This window comes from Hippocampus guttulatus, chromosome 12 (genome assembly GCF_054856545.1).
Source record: "Hippocampus guttulatus isolate MCC_2025c chromosome 12, RoL_Hgut_1.0, whole genome shotgun sequence".
NCBI classification, from domain to species: Eukaryota; Metazoa; Chordata; class Actinopteri; order Syngnathiformes; family Syngnathidae; genus Hippocampus; species Hippocampus guttulatus.
Window position 1 is genome coordinate 9,403,856 of NC_141272.1, and position 24,167 is coordinate 9,428,022.

General features: G+C 42.2%; 1 protein-coding gene across 4 annotated transcripts in view; it reads right to left on the reverse strand.

Moving 5' to 3' along the window:
* grik4 (glutamate receptor, ionotropic, kainate 4) overlaps nucleotides 1-24,167 on the reverse strand; it is a 249,915-nt gene that overhangs the window by 119,647 nt on the left and 106,101 nt on the right. For all 4 annotated transcript variants that reach the window (XM_086125398.1, XM_086125396.1, XM_086125397.1 and 1 more), the window contains exon 4: nucleotides 3,174-3,338. In XM_086125398.1, coding sequence (XP_085981524.1) covers nucleotides 3,174-3,338 — 165 coding nt within the window. The remainder of the gene's footprint in view (nucleotides 1-3,173; nucleotides 3,339-24,167) is intronic.

Genomic DNA, 24,167 nt, shown 5'->3' on the forward strand with positions numbered 1-24,167 from the left:
TTCCTGTAAAACATTACAATAAAGCTGGGATGGGGCAACAAAACACCTTGATCTTGCCACGTGGTACAACAGCATGGCTTTGAAGGAAATGAATGCAAATACTCGAGTGGCCTGCCAGCTGTCCAGACCTGTTTTCAATTGATATTGTGTGGCACATTATAAAGCAAAAAATATGGCAATAGAAACCTCGGACTGTTGATCCACTCAAGTGTATATTGAGCAAAATGGGCGTCATCAATTCATGTCCTCCAAGGGCTGATTAAGTGTTCAGTAATTGTGATGTAGCACATGCCCTTGTCCCAGCTGTTTTGAAACATTTGGCAAGGATCAAGTTCCAAATGAGTGAATATTTGCACAAAAAAAAAAGTTTTACACAATGGTCCCAACTTCTCTGGAAATGGGGTACGTCATGTTTTATAATGCAGTCGTGCACTAAAGCTATTTGATTTTGTCATGACCCACTCTAAATATCTACATCTATCGTCTTATCAGAGGGTGTCTGCGGTTCCCACAGCGACGACTGCGGTGGGACTGTCAAAGTCAAACACAATCTGTTACGTGATTGACCTCCATTTTCAAAACAAATCCTCCTCAAGTAATTTATCGTGAAAAAGTTCCAGACGGATCATAAAACATTCATTAATTCTACAGGGAGTGTTTTAAGTGACATTATTAACCGTCTAACGAGTGGAAAGAGAAGTGTATGAAACTAAAATAAAGTAAAACTACTCAGCCTAGTGGATTTTTTATTTTTTTTCCTTTTTGGGGTATTAAGTTACCAGGGATGCACCAACACTGTACATCTGTACTTGGACTCCCCAAAAAATACTCTGATACTACGACATTAATATTTTAAGGCAGTGAATTTATTGCATTGCTAATTAGAATGAGCACCTAACACATTTTTTTTTCTGGTTTTGTGGTGATCATCATACGGAAAAAAAAAAAAGTCTAACAAAAAGCAGATTCTCCTGCTTGATGGTGGGATTAGCAAGTGCATGTTTTGTTTGACCATGGTGCACATTTCTTATCACCACAGGGGAGAAATTTTTGGGTGAGGACAATTTTTAGATCAGGTACCACATTCCCTGAATGATATTTCCATCTCACCGCAGCCACTCATCCATCCCTAATCCAATTTCTCCCTGTAACTGCGCACACTGTCATACACAAAACATTTGCCAAGTGTACACAGACAATCCTGGCACACCAACCTGGTTCACTGTAACATGCATGAAAAATATTTACAAAAGCCCCCACCCCACCCTCAGTGTAAACCAAGTTAGAAAAATGAATGTAAATATTGGCTCATGAGAACCAGTGTTTTCATTTGACTGTGCCTCAGAAGCCCCGTCAGTGACAGGAGAAAAAGACTCAAGTGGAAAATCAGCGCACACGCGCTCCACTCATTGCAGATTACAGTAACCACGTAATGTATATCTCCAGTCATAGGGCAATGATTTCAGATACTTTTAGATTAAGACATTAAAAAGGGGAATCGTCAGCATTGAGAATTGCAGAGGCACGCAGAATTGGAAAAGCAGTTTAATTAAATTTATTAATATAAATATATAATATATTTTATAAAATGTTTTAATGGTGAGGGTTATTTTAATTAAGACTGGAATTAAGGCCTTATAATTGGAAGATTAAATGTTAAAGACTTTTTAATGATCCATGAACATGAACCTTGAACACCATGAATTAATTCATCTAATCAATGATTGCTTTTCCACACCATGCTACACGACTGGCCAAAAGTTTGGACAAATCTTCTAGGGGATATTAAATGAGAAGCTGTGTCCAGACCTTTGACGAGTAGTTCATGTCACAAAAATACTGGTTATTGGTGCAATTGTAAATATTTCCAGACAATATGAGGAATGTCAAAAATGTTCCAATACTGGTCTCACAAAAATGTTAATCAAGTCAGTTAACCCCCTGGAGTCAAAGCAATTTTTCTCAGATCTCTGTGCCACGCTTGGAAGTATCTCTTTCTCAGCTCTGTCATCATGGCTATCTTGATGTCATCCATGTCTTCAAAGCAGGTCCCTTTAATGACCCCCCTTGATGTTCAAAAAGGTGGAAAGATTGAAATAATAAATCACACTAAACCAGGTTGGCTTCTAGTCAGGAGGTTGATCTAGCATGGGCTTGTTCTTCTCGGCCAGGAACTGCCAGATGCTCGTGGCATTGTGAGCAGATGTGTTTGGACAAGCTTCAGCCATAGGTTGGCCGCTGCAAATCGAATCCCTCCATTTACAGTTATGGAGTTAAATGAATATGCTGGTTTACTCAGTGTATTGGTCAACCTCATCAACAATGGCTGACTCTACTTTGGTGAATTTGAAGTTACCGTATTTTCCACACTAAAAGGTGCACTGGATTATGAGGTGCACCTTCAATCAATGCCGTATTTTGTCATTTTTTTTCATATATTGGACGCACCGCTTTATAAGACACAATCTACAATGCATCCACTAGATGGAGCTACGCTCAAGGAAATGCCAACAGAACGATCAGATGTCAGTAAAACCTATTTTAAAAAAGCAGCGACAGAGTTCACTTAACCAACAGCAAGTTATAACATTGGCTCGTTAACGTTGAACTCTCTTGCCGTTGCTCTATTTCCGTGTTCAACTGCAAAACCGATCGCCTTAAGTTTGAACTCTGCGTTGTAAGCATGTCTCGAGCAAGGAGCCATTTTGGGGTTGACATATTACCGTAATGACCATGCACAACGTGCATCGGATTTAAAGGCGCTTTTAAGAAAATGGAAGGCTTTTAGGTGCGCCTTTTAGTGCGGAAAATATGGTACGCGGTGAGGAGGGAGAAAAAAAACGCATTCATTTGATCTTTAGGTTTAGTTCCAATTTGTTTGACATATTGGGGCACTCCATTATTGCATTCAGCACATTTTTGGGGGGTTTTTTTCCCCCTGAAATGGCAACGACTGGACCTAGAACTCCCATTTTCAAGATGGCTGCACCCATGAAAGCAGGCAGGCTTCCCTTCCCACAAAAATACCCCCAAAAATGAGGTTCGGAGTTTGATTGATGACACACAAAGCAAGAAGTGCTTAGCCTGGCTTGCGAAAAAGCCCCCCCCCCCCAAAAAAAAAGCAGTTAGCCCATTCTCGTTATTTATTGATCAATTCAAAGACCTTTACTCACTTGTTTCTCCCATTTCATATTCACTGTCTCTGAGCAGCTCAAAGATGTCCACCTCCAGCTTTCCGGTGATGGAGCGATTGCTGCTCCTGTTGATGCTGTCTTTGGCCAGTGTGATGGCCAGGCGCTCTCCTCTGCTGCACTCCATCGGGTCATCAAGGATGGCAGCTGCACAGAGACAGCCAAGGAGACAATGATGACGGAGTTGAATTCAAAGCAATGACAAGACGAGTGAACACTCTCCTCATATCGGAATGCGATTTGACTTGATTGATCTCTTACGATTGTTTCCCCACCACTTAGGTGGCTCTGAAAGTCTATTTCCCAACAATTAATCTTTATTACAACAAACAATATCTGACCCGTTATGCGTTGCGGAACACTGAACTAAAGGCAACTACAGCATGAATATGGTTTTTATCCACTACAATTATGACGTGCAGTTTGGTAAGCATTCGCCACGACAACATCATTCTGACACACCGGTTTTAAGCTATCCCGTAAAGCCACAAACACAAGTTCGGAATGCAACGATAATGTAAACAAATCAGTAGCTTTGCCACTTGTGGTGAGGGAACACAAGTTGCTCATTTTCAAATGGAAGGCAGCAAAGTAGAGACGGGTTTGTTCCGAAAGTATATGAGGGTATTTCACCGAATGGACCGCGGAAGAAAGTCTTTGCGATGGCATGCATTAAAAAAAATAAATTAAAAAATAGATATATTCCCCTGAGAGCATAAAGCAGCACAAAGTGATCTTCGGAGGACGATTAGAGTCTCTCGCAGATGCGATCCTTTTGTAAACATGCACGCCTGGCTGATTTGCGACGTTACACCCTTTGAGCATTAAAACGGCACCGCACTATTAAGCAAATCAACTTTTTCATTTGCAATAACAGTTGAGTGAGGCAGACTGGGAGCCTTGATTGCATGGCGCGGTGCAATTACGGCATTCAAATTTCGATGCGAGGCGGCGAGCAAGCAGAGTTCAGCTGAGCTCGCAAGGGGACACTTTGGAAAGGTTAGCCCTGATCTGGCGTGTGCTTCTCAACAGGTGTGTGGTCGGAATGCCAATTGCTGTCTCGTGCGCGGATGGCGTGACATCACACCAGTGCGACACAATGTAACCCTTAAAATTTGAACAAAGTAGGAGTCAGGAGTTCTGGTACAGTGCTGTGGAATTGGAGAACAAAGCGTGCAAGGGTTGAGATTGAATCAACAGTGCCTCTCTGTTGGTTGCAGTCTAGTATTGCATTTCATTTTAACTCCATTCTTTCAAGATGGAGTCACACAAGTCCCCATCATTGACAGAATCCTAACGATCACCTCATTATTTTTCCCACTTGTAGTAGAAAGGCAAGGAAAGTACTTCCCATTAGCTGTTTCTAATCAGCCCAATTAGCCAGAAAATTCAAACAAGCCGAAGTACTGTGGTGACTTGAGATACAAGCAACCCAATTTGAGTGAGTTTTTTTTTCTTAAGGTGCAAGCTGTCGTTTGGATGATATTTTGGCAATGAATTGCGTGCAAAATCTTGTTTAACATGCACCTGTGTGACATGGAAATATCATGAAATAAAATCTTGAACGTAAGATTAAAACACAAAAGAAATTGCCAGTAAGATCAATGGCGTCAGCGTGTTTGCTACAAGCAACACCAACAATTAGAGCTTCAAATAAAATAAGTCCAGTCTTGTATATGCTCCTTGACCCGGCAAATGGAATGTTTATTTTACCACAAATAAGTGCAAATGGAATGTCAGAAATGCGGCATGACAGTTCAAACCGCATCAGGGCATCATGTCCTGTGATTTATAACTGCCTCTTAAAGGTAAAAAAGAGAAAGGTTATGCTGCACTCTTGCCATGGCTTAGGAAATTCGTAGGACATCCTCTTAGTTCGAGAGGTTCCAGTAAAGTGTCAGTCAAGGGTAAGAAACTCATTAACCTTTTGAGGCATCGCCCGGCTGCTCTAACAATCGAGAGTTCTGTTTCCTTGTCCGTCAGGCCATGTACAAAATGCAGCTCAAATGAACCAAATTGAAGCAGCCTGTACCTTGAATTTAATGTTGACGTGCTGACGGGTGTTGATGGAGATAAAAGCCATTACGTGATGGAGAAATGGTGAATAGTTCACATGGACTTGACCTTTGATCGAAGAATTTTGAAAAATGTTATTGCCATGACTTTCATTTGAATTGGACTTTATATCCAAGCACTGACAGGTAAGCTATTGTGGAGTTTTATTACCTTCACACACCATGCCTATCGCATTAAGTATAAGAATCCAAAAATACATTTTACAGGGATTCAGAAAAAAAATAGCACTTTTCACGGGGACAATGTCCATCAATGTTTCAAGTATTCCACTGATTGAGCCAAGCTTGTACTTATTTGTCTGACGAGTCAAGAAAAATCAGCAGGTTCCTGATTGCAGGCGGAGTTCTTTGCTCTTTTAGCAAGGTCTGAAATAGAAAACCACTTCAATAATAATTATGGAGATAACTCCCCCACATCCCCCAAACTCAAAATATAAATCATTTCTAACTTGGAAAAGGACGGGATTTGAAACGCAACAAAGCAATGAATATATTTTGTGGGGTCGGTCATGAGAGGAGCACTTCACTTCGCCAAACGCATCGATAGTTATGTTCACAAAAATTCAGTGCAGATGTGTCAAAACACGTCTGAATAAGAACCACTTGTCGCAAGGTTTTGTGCTTTGAGGAGACGAGGAGAAAAGAACATCGAGGATGCAGATGTCAAAGGTGACACAGAGAGGCCTGCCCTCCCTCAGCACCTTGATTCATCGACTGTACCTACATTCAAGCTTTGCGCATCTTGCCCTTTCTTCACAACACAAGGCCGGCATGAATGAAGAGGGTTCATCAAGTGGAATCCTTTGAGAATTTCTGACAGCATGCCGTGCATGTGATGTCAAGGTTTGTCAAAGCGGCTTCTCTGTCATTATAAAGGTCATTACCGTACGGTATAATACGTATACTATTGCCATGAATTGATGTGCAGACTTAGGAGGTGTGTCAGAAATTTTCAAGGACTGGTGTCCCCAACACATTTCAAATTATGCGTTGACACGCCTTGTATGCCGTTTCATTACACAAGTTGAACTATCAGTGAGAGCACAATTCTTCATTCTTGCGAGAATTCAAATGCAGTTCAAATCATTGAAAAGATTCTATGTGCTCACTTTGACAGGAATCGTGATTATTCATGAAAGCACACGCTAAATTCCAAGCTATTATTACATTAAGTTAAGTGAACGTTTGAGTCTTCATTTTTTTCCCAGGGAACTTTTTGCAAATACACAATGGCGAATGTCACATCAAGCCAGCGAGGCCGCGTCAGAGTGCCTGCCTGCAGGTGTCCAAATGGCCTCTGCAAATTATGTGGAGTTTCGATCTGACCATTTCCTGTCAAAGGAAGAACAGTGCCTTCTGCTGTAAAGTAATTATCGCACAAGACAAGGTACCCCACTGTGCTGCAAAGAAGAAAAAAAATGGCATAGAAGCTTTCGTTGCAATCGGTATGAAGGGAGAAAAACATCATCTTTCCTTGAGCTCAATCCTACCCTGTGGAGCATCTTTACAAGGAAAACCCACACGGGTAGACGGCATTATATAGTACTGGACCAGCAAAGAGCTACTTTGGGAGGCAATTATTGCATCGACAAATGTGATCCAAGCTGAAACGATCCATGGATGAGAGAGTTGTTGTCTATTGTTATATTGTCTGTCTACATTTGCGACTGCACCAGTTGTGTTCACATATCCATTGCTTGAGGGAAATACCTATGATTTGGATCACAGTTTACTTAAAGCCTTACACATTTTGCCTCAAAATACAAAGAGCCCTGCTTCGTGACTCACTCTTGCGTCAACAGCAACGCATTAACCATCTACTAGCCAGCCATCCTGCTTGTGTGGTGGCACAGAAAATGAAATGAAGGGCCTCTCCTCTTTTAATCAAGCTCATCCACAAACTCCGCGGTGCGCACTAACCACTGCAGAAGTGCATATCGTGTCTTACTTGTTCTCAGAAGACAAGGTGGCAAGAAATTGACTTCCTGTCGTCTCATAATGTAATTATAGCCCACACGTACCTAACACAATGCGTGCAAATGGGATGATGCGTCAAGTCGTGTTAATGTGAGGCTGAATGCTAAAAGACAAAATGTACTGGCATATAAACTGCTGGGTTGTCACTTCCAGTCTTGCGAGAAGGAACCAGAATCGTTTCGTCACGGTGGAATACAATTGCAGTCTTGCGAGAAGGAACCGGAACCATTTCATCACAGTGGAATTCAATCAAAGCTGCATGTTAGGTTGTCATGTCAAAATTGAGGAATAGTCTCAAAATGTTGGCCCTGCGGTTGACGTTTCAGTTTGGGAAACAAAAAGAAGTTTGATGGGGCGAAATCTGATAAATAGGGAGGGTGAGGAAGGATTCAGCATTCACAGTCATCTGCAGTCCTCATTGAAAGCTGTCCTGTGTGAGCAAGCGCATTATCCGGCAACGACCAAACACTACGTCCAAGTTTTCCAAACTGGCATGTTGATCCCTGGTGACTGAAGCGCACCTCGTTTGTCACAAAAGAGTTGGTCTATCTGCTGTACAGAGATACTGGCAGTGTGTATTTGTTGTCAAGGTGAGGCCGGACACCACTCATATGTGATCCAAAATACTGTGATCTCTATTCTCTGAGCATCACTGATGGTTTACTGGTCTGACGGGTGCAGAAAGCTTGAGTTCAGTTTCCACTCCCAGTGACAGGGTAAGTGAATGTGAAAGGTTTTCTGTCCCTATATTTGCCCGACAATGCAAAGGAAAAAAATTGCACATTTCTACATTGGGGGGATAAGGCAGGCCGGATTTGGGATTCAACCCCAAGACTTCCGGACTATAAGGCAGTTCTACTAAACATTCTTCTACGCTGCAGTCAATTTTGAAATCTTTAAGTTGAAGGAAAACCACAATTGTCCGATGTTTTCAGAATGACTACGGTCAGCCTGCTGTGACAATGTCAGCGTGATTCCGGGACATCCACAAAGCATAAAATACACCAGTGGTGCACCTGTCAGGCGAGCACTCATATTGATGAAATAGGCGCAGCCACGTCACATTCGGAGTGGCAGGTGTCAAATAAGACAAATTGCGAACGATAACAGAAGCCAAACACAATGATACACCAGACTCTTGGTTACAAAAAGACAACGGCGCACACACGTGACACACCGGCAAAGTGTTGAGCCTTAATTTGTTGCAATGAATTGAAATCATTCATTGTGAAGTGGCAGACAGTAATACAACCGGTTGTTGATTGTTTCTGGTGCCAGAAAAAAAATAAAAGTTTTCGAGGTAGAGGGCGTGTGACATCAAACAGTCTGGCAGGCTTTTTCAAAACAAGTCAGGTCACGCAGACGTGAGCTGTCCGGATGGCACCAGCCCACCCACTCCACTGCCTCTGTGAGTGAATCGACGACACTCAAGCCATACAAAATAAGACACCATCAGAGGTCCCACCCACGCTGCTTGAAATACCATGTCGGACCGTCTGTTCAACCTTCTCTCATCTTTTATTTGAATGTAGAGACCTAATGCCAATCTCATAGGGCGTGGATACTCTGAAAGTAATTAATCAGCGAAAAAAAAACTAAATTAAATAAGTTGAGCCGAGGCCAACACTCCAAATCCTAATGTCCTTAAAGCTCCTAATCCCCTTTCATGCTTTGTAGCTGCTGGCAAGAATTTTGACATCGAGAAGGAATGGCTTTATTTGACAGTGGTGCAAGCATAAGCGTGGGTGAGCGATGGTTGTCATGCAAAGACAGCCAAAGAAAGTGCGGTTCACTCAACTCCTCGACACGCCGGAGTGGGCGGAAACAAAACACAGAGAATCTCTGTGACAGGAGATCCGGATAGATGGCGATGTAGTCAGATGTCGCCTTCTTGTTTTCGTTTACAGACAGGCCAGATGAGAGGAAGTAAAGCGGAAAGGACATTCGTAACGTTTGTGTCCCTTGGTGACTGCGGGGTGTTCTACCTCTTCAATGAGTCTTACTAAAAACACGCTGGGCACTAAAAACACGCTGGGCACTGACACATGCCTGCTTAATAGCCGAATGGGAAAATAAAAATGAGTAACAATAATTGTGTAAATCCCGGGATAAGTGAAGATATTACGATGTTTTAGTTAAAATAATTTACGGATTTTAATTTACCAAAGAAAATGGTTGTTCATTGGGAGCCAGACAAGCTATAAGAACGGGAGTTTAAAAAATTGTGACTTTCTACAGATTTTATCATTTGGATGTCGCCACTCGCCATCCTATGGGCATGAAACTTGGATCCTCGAAAGCTTCTCAGTGAGGTTTGTGCCTGGGATTCCGCGTGACTTTCCTGGTAGTCGTCATTCAATGCCTTTTATGCACCGCCTCTGGCAGTCTGGGGGGGGGGGGGGCATCATCGAAAAGTACCTCTCGCTGTCACACCTTTGGTCTTGACAGAGGTAAAAATATCATCTATGTAGTGGTTCCTTCAGATTAGCTCAAAATGTGAAGGCTGCAACCTGGTCTTAAAAGTGGTTAAAGTCACCATGGACGGTCTTGATTGGAGGACACGGCGGCAGTGGTAGCAGTGAGAGGGAGCTATTGGGGCAAACCGCTTTCATCCATTCACTGATTCATTCATGAAAAGATCAACCCTTCTGGATCATAACATGATGACAGCCCGGGAAATACGCTTTGTGCGGTGACTTGCTAGGTTAGTATCAAAGTTGGGCACAAGGATGACATCATTCTTGAAAGGCTGCGGGGGTTTCTAAAGAAGGGAAGATGGCTCCACAAGGAGACAGTATACACCGGACTACTTTTGTAGGTCAAAAACATGGCCGAAAGCTTGAAAAGCAGAAATGTTTTCGACTTTTGATCAATCAATGTGCTTACAAAGTAGTGCAATGTAACTTGAATATGCGAAGATCAAAACAAGTAGCTCAAAACAACAAGTCCATCACTAAAGAAGCAATTATGACCCACCCTCCAGGTTTCATACATCTGTCCATAAGAATACAGTCTTGCAGTTTCGTATGCGTACTGAGAGCATGACAAATATGGGCATAAGGCAGGTTAGAGTGAAAATGAATGAATACGTTTAGGCCGACTCGTTCCACTCAACAGATGGTGGTTGACACAGAGTGAGAGTATGAAGGGTGCCCCATAAGCATCATCTCAACAAGGACAATAGAGACAAGGAGGAGACGGATGATGGTTATTATGAAGGGAATGGCAATGATGCGGCAGTTGTAGTTTGAATTTAGGACCCGCGGGATGAAAGGATGGCAGGTTGGCAGGCGAAAAAAATTTAAAAAAAAGAAAAAGAAATGAAAATAACCCTTGGGGAATTTCCACTCTTCATGGGTGTCATTAACTGTCAGTCGGCCTATCTCCCTGCACAGGCCTGGGCCACCAGATAGAGGCATGTAATTGTCTGGAAGGTCAAGGGAAACCGGCAGATAGTTTGACGAAAGGTTAAGTGAGGAAAATATGGTGAGAGAACAGCTATTTTAGAAATCAAGTGGTGATAAATAAGGGAAGCGAATGCTTCCAAAGCTCATGGAAAAAACTATTGAGGCAGTGCAGGCGATGGCCCAAAAGGAAGTAGTGACTTCAAACTCGTTTTCATTAGGGTCACAGATGCGCAGGAGACTGTTGAGCAGGAGGCAGAGTGCACATGCAATATCCCGCACACTGTATAACCATTCATTCTCACTTTTGCCACCAACTGACAAGTGAGACATCCCGTATGTGACGGAAAATCGGATGGATGGATGCATAGTTGGATGGACGGATGGAAGAAAAAGCAAGTTATGTCTTTTGTACGCTTGCAACTAGGAACAAACAGAACGAAATGACAGTCTTCAAAGCCTGGTGGTAGCATTTTGCATTTTGAAACATCAATACTTGGACAAAGTGGCCCCGACGGAGCGGCACTTATCTACTTGAAGTGAAAAAAATTTCAAACTGAGCTGAGTGGGAAATCTGCAGTTCACAAGAGGATGAAACTAAGTAGGAGAAAGCTCAAGGATGATATCAGGGAGAAAGAGGTTCAAAGCACAGTGAGAGACGTTGAAGAGGAAGGATTGTCAACCGCCCCACTCCCCCAATACACCTGATTCAAATGACCAACTCGGCTGTCAAGGACCGGACTTGGGCATCCCTGGCGTATACTCTCAAGCCTTCAGGCTGTCTGCCTCATGGACCCTTTCTCTCGAGGCCATCCCATGAAAAGCTTGCCTACAAGGGTCTGCCAAAGCCAGGTGTTCAAACCATAAAAGCTGGACTGCATGCCAACACTCACATCAAAATAAGCAGCTCGATACTCTTGAACTAACAACAAAAATGAACGGTCAACCCACGGGCTGCCCAGTTGTCAGACTTAGATGGCAACCGGAAACAGTTCGATTCAAATCCTCAGGCAATCAGGTCAGATCAAGTGACATTGTTCACTGACTTTTGAACGTGGGCGTATCTATTTGAATCTCAAAATGTAAGAAAGAAATACAATTTTGGGGTCTTGTTATAATCTCCAGGATGGTTTTGTACACACAATTTGAACAGTGTTGAAAGCCTCGAAAAACCTGCACAAATTTATGCAGTGGAAGACGGAGAACACAGGTTGGTGAATTCATTGAATCTGCCAAAAGTAAACAATAAGACATATAAGGACATGGCGGTGTCCAATTCAAATAGTTTATTTATGTATTTATTTATTTTACTGAGGTTTAAGTGTGATTACAATGTAATGTGAACTATTACAGAAATTAACAGGAAAAACGATGAGGGGATAAGGATGCAGGGGTAGTTATTGCATATTTTAGCCATGCCCTGCATCCTACTTACCCAATACTGTACCGCACTGCAATACCTTAAGAGCAGCAGGCAATGCCAGAGATATGTGAATAGAAGAGTGCTTATTCAACACCGTCAGAAGTGAGTGGGACCAAAAAGCACATGTATGTGCAGGCGTGTTCCCAGAGATGGTGCTTGAGGCAAGTATGACGCATATTTATGGCTGTGCAAACCAAACGTATCGTCAAAAAAACTTGGGTTGTGGGGGATCTGATGACGCAAACTCAAAAGTGGGTGCCATTAGCGCAGATGTAGTACAATGGCAGGGATGTTGAAAGAGAGGGTCTGAAATAGAAGTGTCGGCATGTGAGGACATGAGGCGGCGCAGTACAATATGCAGACGCAAGTGAAGAGAGTTGACGGACTTTTTGATCAGTTTTCGATTGCAAGGAGATTGCAAGCTTACTGGATATACGGCAATACATGGATTTGAGTGTGTTGGAGTTGAGAGTTACTAATGGGTATGTTGCCTCCTGAGATTAAAAAAAAAAAAAAAAAAAGCACCCAGTATGGCAGAGATCATGTCGTGTTGGTTGACTTGCGGTTCCTTAAACATGGTTACCCAGTGTGAAGGGTCATGCTGTCATCTGGGGATGTGGGGGTGTTTTCGCTAGTGGCCAAAATATCATCACACTGTTGTTGGCAAATAGTGACAGGGACCTGAGAGAAATAGGATGTGACAAAATCCACAAACCAGAAAAAGATATCAAATCAAAATACTGGGTAAGGGTGGAAAGAAGCAGGTTCAATGCGTCTTGTGAGAGAAAGATAGCTAACGTTCTAATTTTAGCCATTTCAGATGTTTTCAACGTACATGACACGGTTCTCTGGCTGCTCTTGTCCTGTACATTTGTAATGTGATTTGTGGACTCCATGACCATGTCTCTCATTGTTATTATTTATTTTGCTCTAATTAAAATTATGAACATCGAAGCAACAAGTCCAACTCTTGCTTCATTAAATTCCAGTCAGGTTGGACAGCTTTTAATTACACCAGAACAGAAAGAACAACTCCGCCTGTTGATGGTGAAGACGAGGCATGTGAATGATTGTGTAACTGGCAAATAATGTTGCATTTTACTAAATCAAAACCCACTCAAACAAAAGCAGTTTCTGCAGATAGGTGATTAAAAAGCTAACGACATTCCACGGAATGTAAATCAGAGTGCGGTCGTTTAATAAACACCTGACCATCTCATGTCACACAAATATCATAGGACGTCCACTCCTGACTGTCTGCTGTCAAGGTGGCATTGCAAATAGAAATCTTCCCATTGCCTTACCAGAAGATATAAAGGTTAAATCATTTTTAAGGGACAATAATTAAGGAAATATGACTTTCTGTGACTCTTTCAGTTTCTTTATATCTCTGTTGACAAAAATCTGAAGCTCACCCTGTTTGAAGCCTTGCAATGGCAAGGTACTGCTGATCAATGGTTAGGTGTCGTCACTTGGTCTCATGATGAACTGCATATTGAATACGACTGTTGAGATTCACATTTGAATTGAATAAAGCAATTATTGGTCATTGATAAATCAAACATGAGTTATGATTATTTTGTGTTTTTTTTAATCAGCTCCTTATTCGAGAAGAAGTACTAAATTGAATTACTGAAACAACTGAACATGTGAATACACACGCCCTTGAGAGCAGTCCAAATTAAGTTCAGCTGTAAATGTTGGGAGTGTATTTTAGGTCCATCCTACAATTGACTCAAAAGCCCAATGTGTTTAACTTTTGTGAGTTGTTTAATGTATGCACAAAAAAGTTAAAGCATTCGACCGTTTAATCACAAGTGACAAGCACATGTCATTGAAGCGGTCTAGCTCGCTAGCATGAGGAGCTAATATAGCAGGGTCAAGTATTCACTCAGAACAGCAAAAACAGGAAAATGCACAATAACAGTCAGTCACAGAAAATGCACATCGAAATCACAGGCTCGTTGAAATGATCAAAAACAGGAAGTTCCAAAATACCAAGATAAAACCAGCAACCCTGAGCAAAACATGCTGTCATGACACGAGTAGTCCACTTCAATCAGGCCATTGACTTCATGGTCGTTGTCAACTAATTTTCTTGGCTTCTCACGTTGATGGCTAATGACATCCAACAATGGCCCATGTTATTTTAGGCACCCCCCCCCCCCCCCCCCAAAAAAAATGTTTGTGAAGCTTGAAAGTGTCTGACCTCTCTACCACTGTACATTTTTTTTTTCAAATTTATGTAATGTCTTGAAGCAGCAAAAGCAATACACTGGTGCACTTGTGCTACACGTTTAAGAAGTGAAGAATGGGAACATGATTATAAAAAGTGTTTCCCTGGCATGAATAACCGCTAATCAAATATTGTCCTCTAATTCCCGTTAAAAGCAGTGCTGTCCACAGCACCTGCGGAGTAATGGATGAGGAAAAGAAAGCTCCCCAGCACAACAGCTTGAGGAGGCTGGGAGGAAACTGATGTCCTTGTCTTGGAAGATTCAGCGTTGGAAGGTGCAAATGTGAACTGAATAGCAATAAACTAGGAAATGTCTCTCTTTCTTCCTTGATGAAAAAAGGGCCCTGAAATAAATGCCTGTAATTGAAGCCCACACAGTTTACATAAATGGGACGGAGAATCGTGTAAAAAGGTGCCTCATGGTTTTTACGTTTTGTAAGCCATCCAACTATTTAAAGAAAAAAGAGCTACAATTACAGCATATTATGTTAAAACTACATGTTTCATTAATTCAAGATAAATTGGCTGCGATACGATAATTTGATGTGATTGTGAATGCTAATGTTTCTTTTTTTTTTTTTTTTTTTTTTGGTGCATTTATTCCCTGAGGTTGGCTGGTAACCAGGGGATTTATTTAGTCCTATTTGGCAAATTCAGTCATGGGGCCCTTCACATCCGCATATTGCAAAGATTCTCAACAATAATGTTTCGTGTGAATTTGAGAAAATGCTTTCAAATTCTTCTTGATTATTCTCTACCAAGTGAATCGTGTCAACTGCGACTCTAATCGATAAGAGCATGAATCAAAGTGTGGTTTCATCAGTCTGTGTCACTTTATGTTACCGTATATCTGTGAAGATATGAAACCCTGTTGAAGTTATGAAACCCAAACTTACATTTGCCGAAAGATATTGATTGTCTTTGGAGCAAAAAAAAAAAAAAATCTAAACACAAAAATCCAAGAAGCGAATGTTCTATTACGTTTTCCTCAAATGATCGATATACGAGCCCTTAGTTATACGGCATGAATTGAAACGATATTCCATTTCTTGCCAAACGTTTTTAAAATTCTACCCGAAGTTGATGTCGACCACATGTCCACGACTCATTCTTATCAAATTAAGACACAAAATGCCTTCTCCTTTACAGTTAACGACATTATCAGGAAATAGCAGTGAAATCAGTCCAATGCACATTTCACGCAAAAAAGTAAAAAAATCGATTGTGACGTAACAATGGCCTGACAAGGCCACCACAGCAGAAAATTTGAAGATTTCACCAAACGCTTTTATCTCGCTACCTTTGGCAGTTCCTAAGGTATTACTTTTAGTACCATGACACATTTGGTGTCAGCATGAAAAATGTTAAATCCTCTGCTAGTTTTGATAAGAACACTTTGCTTTCCACTTAACTTCTCTTCTTGACCCACCAAATTGTCCTCGAAATACACCAACAAGTTTGTTTTGCAAAGCGCTACCCTCTTCCTGAATCAAGTCTGTACATGTGCAGTATGAAGGATAATCCATTGTAATCGAAGGGAAGGGGGGAGACTTAAAACAATCATAACAGATTAAACAATAACCATTCGCTTTAAGTGCAATAAAATTTATGAAGGACGTTTGGGGCCACTGGAAATCTCGTGGCACCACGCAATTATTTGTGTTGACCTCATGGTGTGTCAGCTCTTGCCTGGAATCACAAGTCAACTGGAAAAGGATTCAGCAACTCACAAAAAGCTTTAATGAGGAGAAGCACTACAAAAAAATAGACGCATGGATTAATAACCATGGTGGTGGAGCTGTAAAAGAAACAAATCTTTACTCGCAGTGCAGACAAAAATGCAGTTGGCAAGGTGATTATCAGCTAGTTTATTTTTTGCAATCTGGCGTGACAACTTGAAGCTGCATCATGACTTTCAAACCATCTATCCAGGTAAATATGAACCTGCACATTATCAGGTGTAAGCTAGATGAGCACAAAGAAAGCACTGATTTTGGGAGGACAGATTTGTTCACAAATATACCCGATAAAGGTTCCGCAGCAGCCGCTAGAAACAACCCAAATGATAATATCAAATGCAAAAGGTGGAATACGCTCCCGTAAGGAATCCTAAGCTTCAAGATAAACAAAAGGGCATTGTAGGTTTATACTGTCATAAATTACAACTTGCATAGCCTTTAATGGGGCAGCCACACAAGAAAACCGCAGTTTTATGCTTACTCGATTGCATGGAACCGCTTCTCCTACTGTGCCATCATACACCTCACACCTAGGGACAATTTAGAGTGTTCAATCAGCCTGCCATGCATGTTTTTTGGAATGTGGGAGGAAACCGGAGTACCTGGAGAAAACCCACGCAGGCCCGGGGAGAACATACAAACTCCACACAGGGAGGCCAGAGCTGGAATTGAACCCGGTACCTCTGCACTGTGAGGTCGACGCGCTAACCACTGGACCACCCAGACATTCTCTATTCAAACTTTTTCCTCACCGCTTGCCTGTTCTGAAGACAAGATGTGTTGGATTGAGGTTTGTCACGTGGGAGGAGTTACAATGTATTCTATTCGTACCCAGTATGTGCTTTTTTTCTGCGCATAGATTAACAACTGTAAATCAGATTAATGGTGCTCTGGTTAAATTCAAATTGTTTGTCAAAATTAATGGCACTGGGGTCCATATAGAAAGACGTTTGGGTCCAGACTATTTGTACCACTACGGGGTTCATGAGAAAACATTAACACTGGTGATGCTATCAACTTTCGGATGGTATGTTTAAATGCACTAGGCCCAGCTTGGTATATTGTAAATCATCCATCCATTTTCTGATCCGCTTATCGTCACAAGGTATTGTAGTTACAATGTTAATAATTTAACTACCAGTGTTTTAATGAAAAGGGGAAACAGATCACACACAAAGGACATGTGGGCTAATGAGCTAAAAAAGGATTTCAATTATTTTCGAACAAACCACTTGAGGGAACATTTATTTATCAAAGTGTGTGTGTGTGTGTGTGTGTGTGTGTGTGTGTGTGTGTGTGTGTGTGTGTGTGTGTGTGAGTGTGTGTGTGTGTGTGAGTGTGTGCGTGCGTGCGTGTGTGCGGTTGAAAGACAAACAGTACACATGGCTATCGACGGTGACGTTATCAGATTTCCTGAATAATTTATTTGGTCACCTCAGCAGGCAAGTAGTGTGCATAATTGCATAAGAGCGCTCCTCTCTGTCATTGCGGCCAATAAATAAAAAACGTTTGGTCTCCCCTTAAGGCTCTTTTACCTTGTTGCACTGCCACACTGCGCGCAATCCTTATTAAAAGAAGAGATTTATTATAAACGCCCACTCAGAAGGATGCTACCTCTGGGTGAAAATGGTCCCACACTCTTGACATAGTGCACTTTTGTGCTCAAACTCAAGTGGACTGTTCCACGGTCCAAGACAATCCTTTTCATAATAGTGGTCAACTCTGGAAATTTTTAAATAAAAGGGAACTACATCCAGGATGTAATGAAGATTTCAGATGTGCACATCTTCATCAGCTGCGGTTTACCTACATCCACAACGATTTTTTTTCTTTTTTAAACATTTTAAACATCACATCGACCATATTTTCCCGGCTATAAGCGGTAACTTATTTTATACACTTAAACAGTGATACGGCTAATTTATCGACTTTTACGGGCTAATGAGATTCAGGCCGCCAATATTTTCACCCACGATGGAACGGCGACAGCTCCATGATACAGCAGCAGGCTTTCGATACATCGGCAAGCGAGCGAGGGGCAGCCTGAATGGAGTCAACCCCTTTTCTGCATTTCAGTGTTGGTCATGATGGTGGCACTAGCCAACTAATATCGGGGGTATCCAATTGTTTTCATTATTTTCTTTTCAACACAGATGGTGAGCAATATTAGATGCAACCTAAGCGAATGCACAGAGGCAAAATGAGCTTGCGGCAGAGACACAATGGATCGCCTTTTTTTTTTAGCCTCAAGAAGCCACTACAAGTGTTGATGCAGCTCAGGTGAGAGAGATTTACCATTTCCTCTGACTGCTGCCGCTGACTTGTGGGTATTGGTAAAGTGTTTTGGGGCATATCTGCCTTGGACTCTACCATCTCCAGATTTCAATTTCAATAATGCTCGCTGTCCCTAGGTGTGAGTGTGGGCGTGGATGGTTGTTCGTCTCTGTGTGCCCTGCGATTGGCTGGCAACTGATTCAGGGTGTCCCCCGCCTACTGCCCGAAGACGGCTGGGATAGGCTCCAGCACCCCCCGCGACCCTAGTGAGGATCAAGCGGTTCGGAAAATGGATGGATGGATAATGCTCGCTGCATGTGTTTGTACCTCCAGGCACATATAGAATCGGTGTGCTGCATAAAACAACATGCGTCTCTTGACACAACCTTGGTAACTGGCACTGAGAGTTTATTTTTCTTTTTTTTTTAACGAGCGCTTGCTCACTTGATGCAAGTGCAATGTCAGGGGGAAAATGGAAAAAGTAAAACAAGGGGAAAAGAAAAGTTAGAAACCTCAACAAAAGTGATCCACCGGCATTCCCACTGGGATGCATATGATGCTTGACATGCAGTATGAAACCAATGCAGGATATTCTGTTTTCAGGACCTCTTTGTGCTTGCTGATTTAAGTCGCAGGATGGGGCAGTAAGCAAGGTAAGAGGATTATAACTTGGCAACCTTTCCCTCCACTGAGAATCTCTACATCGGCTTTGCAAGGTTTTACCTTCACATGTCCAATTCATTGTTCGCAAGGCAAACTCTCCACCACCAAGAAAGCTCCACTGGTGTCAGCCTTGGGAACTCGTGTAAGCATAGCACAGGCACTGCATTCGTAATGTAGAAAAATGGAGCAAATTGAATACAGACTACAAAAAATGCTTGAACGTGTGTTCTCAAAGTGTGCAGAGAAAAGGGGAGCAAAGCAGGAAGAAAGGCATTTGCCTGCCTTTTGTCTGACGACTGCGCGCTCGGAGCTGCGGGGTGCTTTGCAACTGCTTCTTAAGAAATAATATCGAAACAAATCTAGTAGTTTGTTTACCTTGCTTCAGGCTTTAACTCTGGCGGTGAATGTGTTTATTGGGCACGCTGGGCGCTTTCACTCAAGGTGACGGTGGACTACGGGAGAAGAAAGTGCAGCCCGATGGCGCGCATACCTTATTCAATTGAGACCTCGACTGGGTCCAGATCTGAACCGACCGCAGTCCACCATTTGAAGACGCCCGATGTATTGGATGGATTCACGGAAAGGGCTACCTGTTTAGCAACAGGCTTTATTCAAGATCTCACAAGTGGGTGGAGATCACAGGACAGGACACGCTACAGGATTTACATCTCGAAGCTGTCCCTTGAGTTCTCTGGTTCGGTAGGAGAGCTGAAGGATGCTGCCGGGGAATATGATAGGTGTTCTGACCCATTTTGTTAGTGTGACAGCAAGCCTCTCAAAAAGTCGAGGCGGAGCAAGATTGTGAATAAATGGGCGAGTTGAAGCTAACAAATACAGACAAGCCTGGCCCTCGATGGTTCCCTGAGGACTTAATCATGAAAAATGTTTTCCCAACAAATGTCAGTGGGGGTGAAAATAGTCGGTTCTCAAACATTCCCAAGCTCCCCCTTTGCATAACTCTATCCTTGTATACAGTGAAATGAAGGGATTTATTTCTCATCAATGACACAGACAGAATAAAATAACCTTTGGAGTCCTATATACAACTTTTATGTTTTTTGGGACACATTATTACTGTCCAATTAAAATCCTGTATATAGTGTTTTCCTGCAATCTTTTCGCACAATTTCCCACCCCCTCCCACCAAAAAAAAAAAAAAGAAAGTTTCGAACTGCCTGAAGAGGCCACAAGATACACTCTCTGTATTTTAGACAGGAATATGTCCTGAATCCATGAAGCTCCTGCTGTCACTTCAACACAGTTTCTTGGCACCCTAGATGGTATCAATGCAATACTTATGAGACTTTTTGATAACCCCGCTCATTTGCATTTACAGTCAAACCTCGTTTTTCGAAAGTCTCTGTTCTCGACCAAATCGGTTTTCCACCAAAACCTTAGAGTTTTTTATGCCTCGGATTACGACCGAAAATCGTTTCTCGACCAAACTGAGCGCACTTGAATGCGCCACTTGACTCCTCTCGCCTTCTTTACACGAGGAAGTGACACTTCCTCGTGTAACGTTCCATTGTGAGCGGACGTGTTCCAAAAATATATTTTTTAAAAAAGAGCGTGGTTTCGGTTTTGCTACCGACGCAAATTGTAAACTAAAAATCTAAATCCACTCCTGTTGGTGCTTTATTAAAACAAAATAAAAAAAATTATATTTTTATTGTTAGGACTTGTTTGACGGACATGTCAAATGGGGATACATTATTACAGTTCGGTCCATTCAAAGCAGCAAAAGTAATAGTTTTCTTAGATTCGCATTGTTGACATTGACAAAATTTTACAGAATGGCATGTACCTTGTTCTTTTTAATTAGACAGCATATACAGTATACACAGGGGTATTGTAATATAATAGCTTGCGTATATCCCACACAGAGCTAAATGATTTCCAAATAGAAAGTCCACCACTTGTAGCTCAAATTACTGAGCTGCACTTAAAGCTGTTAAGGCGAGGTCACCTTCAACAGCGATAAAGTGTCACGTTCGGGTTAATGCATTTGAAATAAATATCCTAATAATATACCACTCTCAATGTTATCATTTGCCACGGGCATTTTTCAACACGTTTCTTTCACGGGGGGCTTATTCAATTTATGACAAAGGTTGAAGTTTGAATGCGTTTGGAAGCGCATGTTTCTCGAAATTGATTTTACACAAGTAACGGCTCAAAGTGCATGCAGGTTTGGAAAGCAATATTTGATGATTAATAGCAGATGAAAAGCTTTGTGGTCTTATTTGATGCTGGAAGAAGCCAAGTGGGTGTGTGCGGTGTTTATGAAGATTCACTTTGTTAATGGTTACTGAATACTGATTCAGGTACAAGTCCTTCTATTTTTCTTTGTTGAAAAACTGCTTGCAGTAATGAATTTGTGGCCACATGATAGATCAAAATTTACAGCCATGGCTAATAGGAAATCTTTTTTCACTAATTTGGGAAATACAAGCACTATTACAGTACCATATGATGGTGATTTGGAATTCTGTCATTAGATGTACTAAATATTCCTTCTTTTTTTTTCAGGATTTTTTGTGTTGGTCATGTGTTTGTTAGGGTTTTTTGTGTGGAATAAGCTCTTCTACTTGTGCAGTGGAAGCCAAGATGCAGACTTGAAGTTGTACAAGTGTCAGTCAAACTTTCAGTCATCATTTGTGACATTGTTGGAAGACGGCAGCATTACAGGGGGAGTTTTCGGTGTTAAAACTGCAAGCAAGAGTTCACTGTAATCTCACTCCACTTTTCCCCATAGGAAACCAACTCGGTGCAAATATCCAAAAAGGACTAAACACAAAGATAATCACGGGTCATGTTTACATTGAGCCTTGTAGTCCAAGGCTCAATGTATTACTAACTGCAATGAAAATATTTCATGTCACACATTACAGGGAATTCCGTATGGAATTTAATTTGGGTTCAAGGTGTGGCATTTCTGTTGCCAATCCTGCTTGAGTATGGATATGAAATTATTAATTGACTAATTCCATTGAGAATATCTACCCATCCATCCATTTTCTTTCCGCTTTTCCTCACAAGGATCGCAGTCGTGCTGGAGCCTATCCCAGCCGTCTTGGGGCAGTAGGCGGTGTACACCCTGAACTGGTTGCCAGCCAATCGCAGGGCACACACAGATGAACAACCATCTACACTCACAATCACATCTGGGGACAATTTGGAGTGATCCATAAACCTGCCATGCACCCGGGGAAAACCCACGCCGGCACAGGGAGAACATGCAAACTCCACACAGGAAGGCCAAAGCTGGAATCGAACCCTGCACCTCTGCAATGTGAGGCGGACGTGCTAACCAGGCGACCGCCGTGCTGCCCTCATTGAGAATAACTAAAATTAAGAAGTTGCAGAAGGAAAATGAGGAGTGCTTCAAGCAACATTTAGGAATAGTTACCATTAAACCAGTTTTCAACTCTGGTTTCTCTCTCTGAACATTGCGTGGGACTCGAATCAAAGTGAAGAGGAAGAGGACGGCACGGCGTTCTACGACACTACCAAATACGTGACTAATGAAAGTGTTAGAGGAATAGACAAACATAATGATATCATGTTCAAAGTCTTATTTCGTTTTGGACCTGTCAAGACGTTTCTGTGAATTCAGAGTCCTCAAATGTATGTGCGCGCAGAGAGTCAGGTCATCTTGGGGCAAGAGGGCCATTAGGCACCGTTATCTGATCGTAGGAAGTGTCTGTCGGGCAAAAGGGCTCTTTGAAGTCCACAGGGGGTCGCCTTGACTCAGGGGGTGACGAACGGTTGAGGGCTTTGCAAGCAGATGAAGGCATGCAGACCCAGCTTGGGAGTAAACAGTTTGGAACAAGGTGCTTTGTAGTGCCGAGGGATGTTTGGGAACTGGTAACAAATATCACAGTGTAAAAAGACAACTTGTTATTGGTATGTTAAAGTGTCTGTAATATCTCAGTTCATGGGAAGGCCAAATGACAGAAGGTGTCCAGATGTCTGGCGGGGGGCCGGGCTGGGGGCGTGGTATGCAAATATAGGGGGCAGTGTTTTTCTTATATAGTACTTGTAATTTGCACGTTATTCAATAAAAAGAGAAGCGAACACAGAGTGGCTTCAGAGAAAACTGCGCCCCCTGCGGGCTGTAAAAGACAGTCCCTTCCTGAGTCGAGCCTGTTTGTTCAACTTGTCCGAGCCAAATCTCTGACAGAAAGAAACACAAGACTCACTATTGAGATTACTGCAGCGATCAAACTTGAATATCTGGTACAAGTCCAGAGAGCAAGCACCACCCATTTCAAACCGCAAATTTCCAACTGCTGAGATGAGCGCAACAAAGTTAGATGCCAACGCCGTGTCTCTGCCGGTGGCGACTTGTGCTCCCACAGAAGGCAAAACCCATGCATGTCCATTGAAAATAAGCCACAGCTTGCTCAAGTCAAAAGCCACCATTTCATTTTCTGTCTGGAATCAGAACAAATTGGAGGCCGACCACCAGGTTCCACTGCATTATTATGTAGCGATATAATAATCTTGGTCTTATCTAACAACCAAGCATGAAACAATAAATGAATTGGTTTATGCTTCACTTCCTTATTGAAATTTTCCAGCGCATCCCATGCCTGCGGATATGTCACAGTGACAGTTAATCAAAAGTGAGCAGCAAGTATAACCACCGTGCCCATCTATTACATTTTGGAAACAAATGTCAATTTCACATGCGCCGTGCCAAATACACAGCGGCGATGTATTGCATTTGAGGCTGGCAAGACCTCATGGGGAATGTGTGGCATGGATGGAGTGCTGGTTTTTCCCCTGCTGCATATCGTGCATGCCAGACAGTGACATTATGCCAGGCAGGCAAACTGGACTCGGGGGGGCGGTCATGTTAAATACCATCTCCTGGAGCATAAATGGCAGCAATTTGCACTGGCGTTTGTTTGAATGTGTTTATTTGTCTTTGCCTTATGAGCATATTCAGGGTTTGCACAAGCAGACACACACACACATCACCATTTGACGCCCACTATGCGTTTGACATGAGAAGAGAATGAAATATTTCCCACTGCCGAATTATCCGTTAATAATGCAACTGAAATAAACACAAACCACCGGCGCTTTTGTGCGTTTGGGCGGACGAGGCTTTAAAGAGCACAAGGGGACATCAGCCGGAACATGTTGAACGATAGTAACAAATGAAGACTCGTATGAA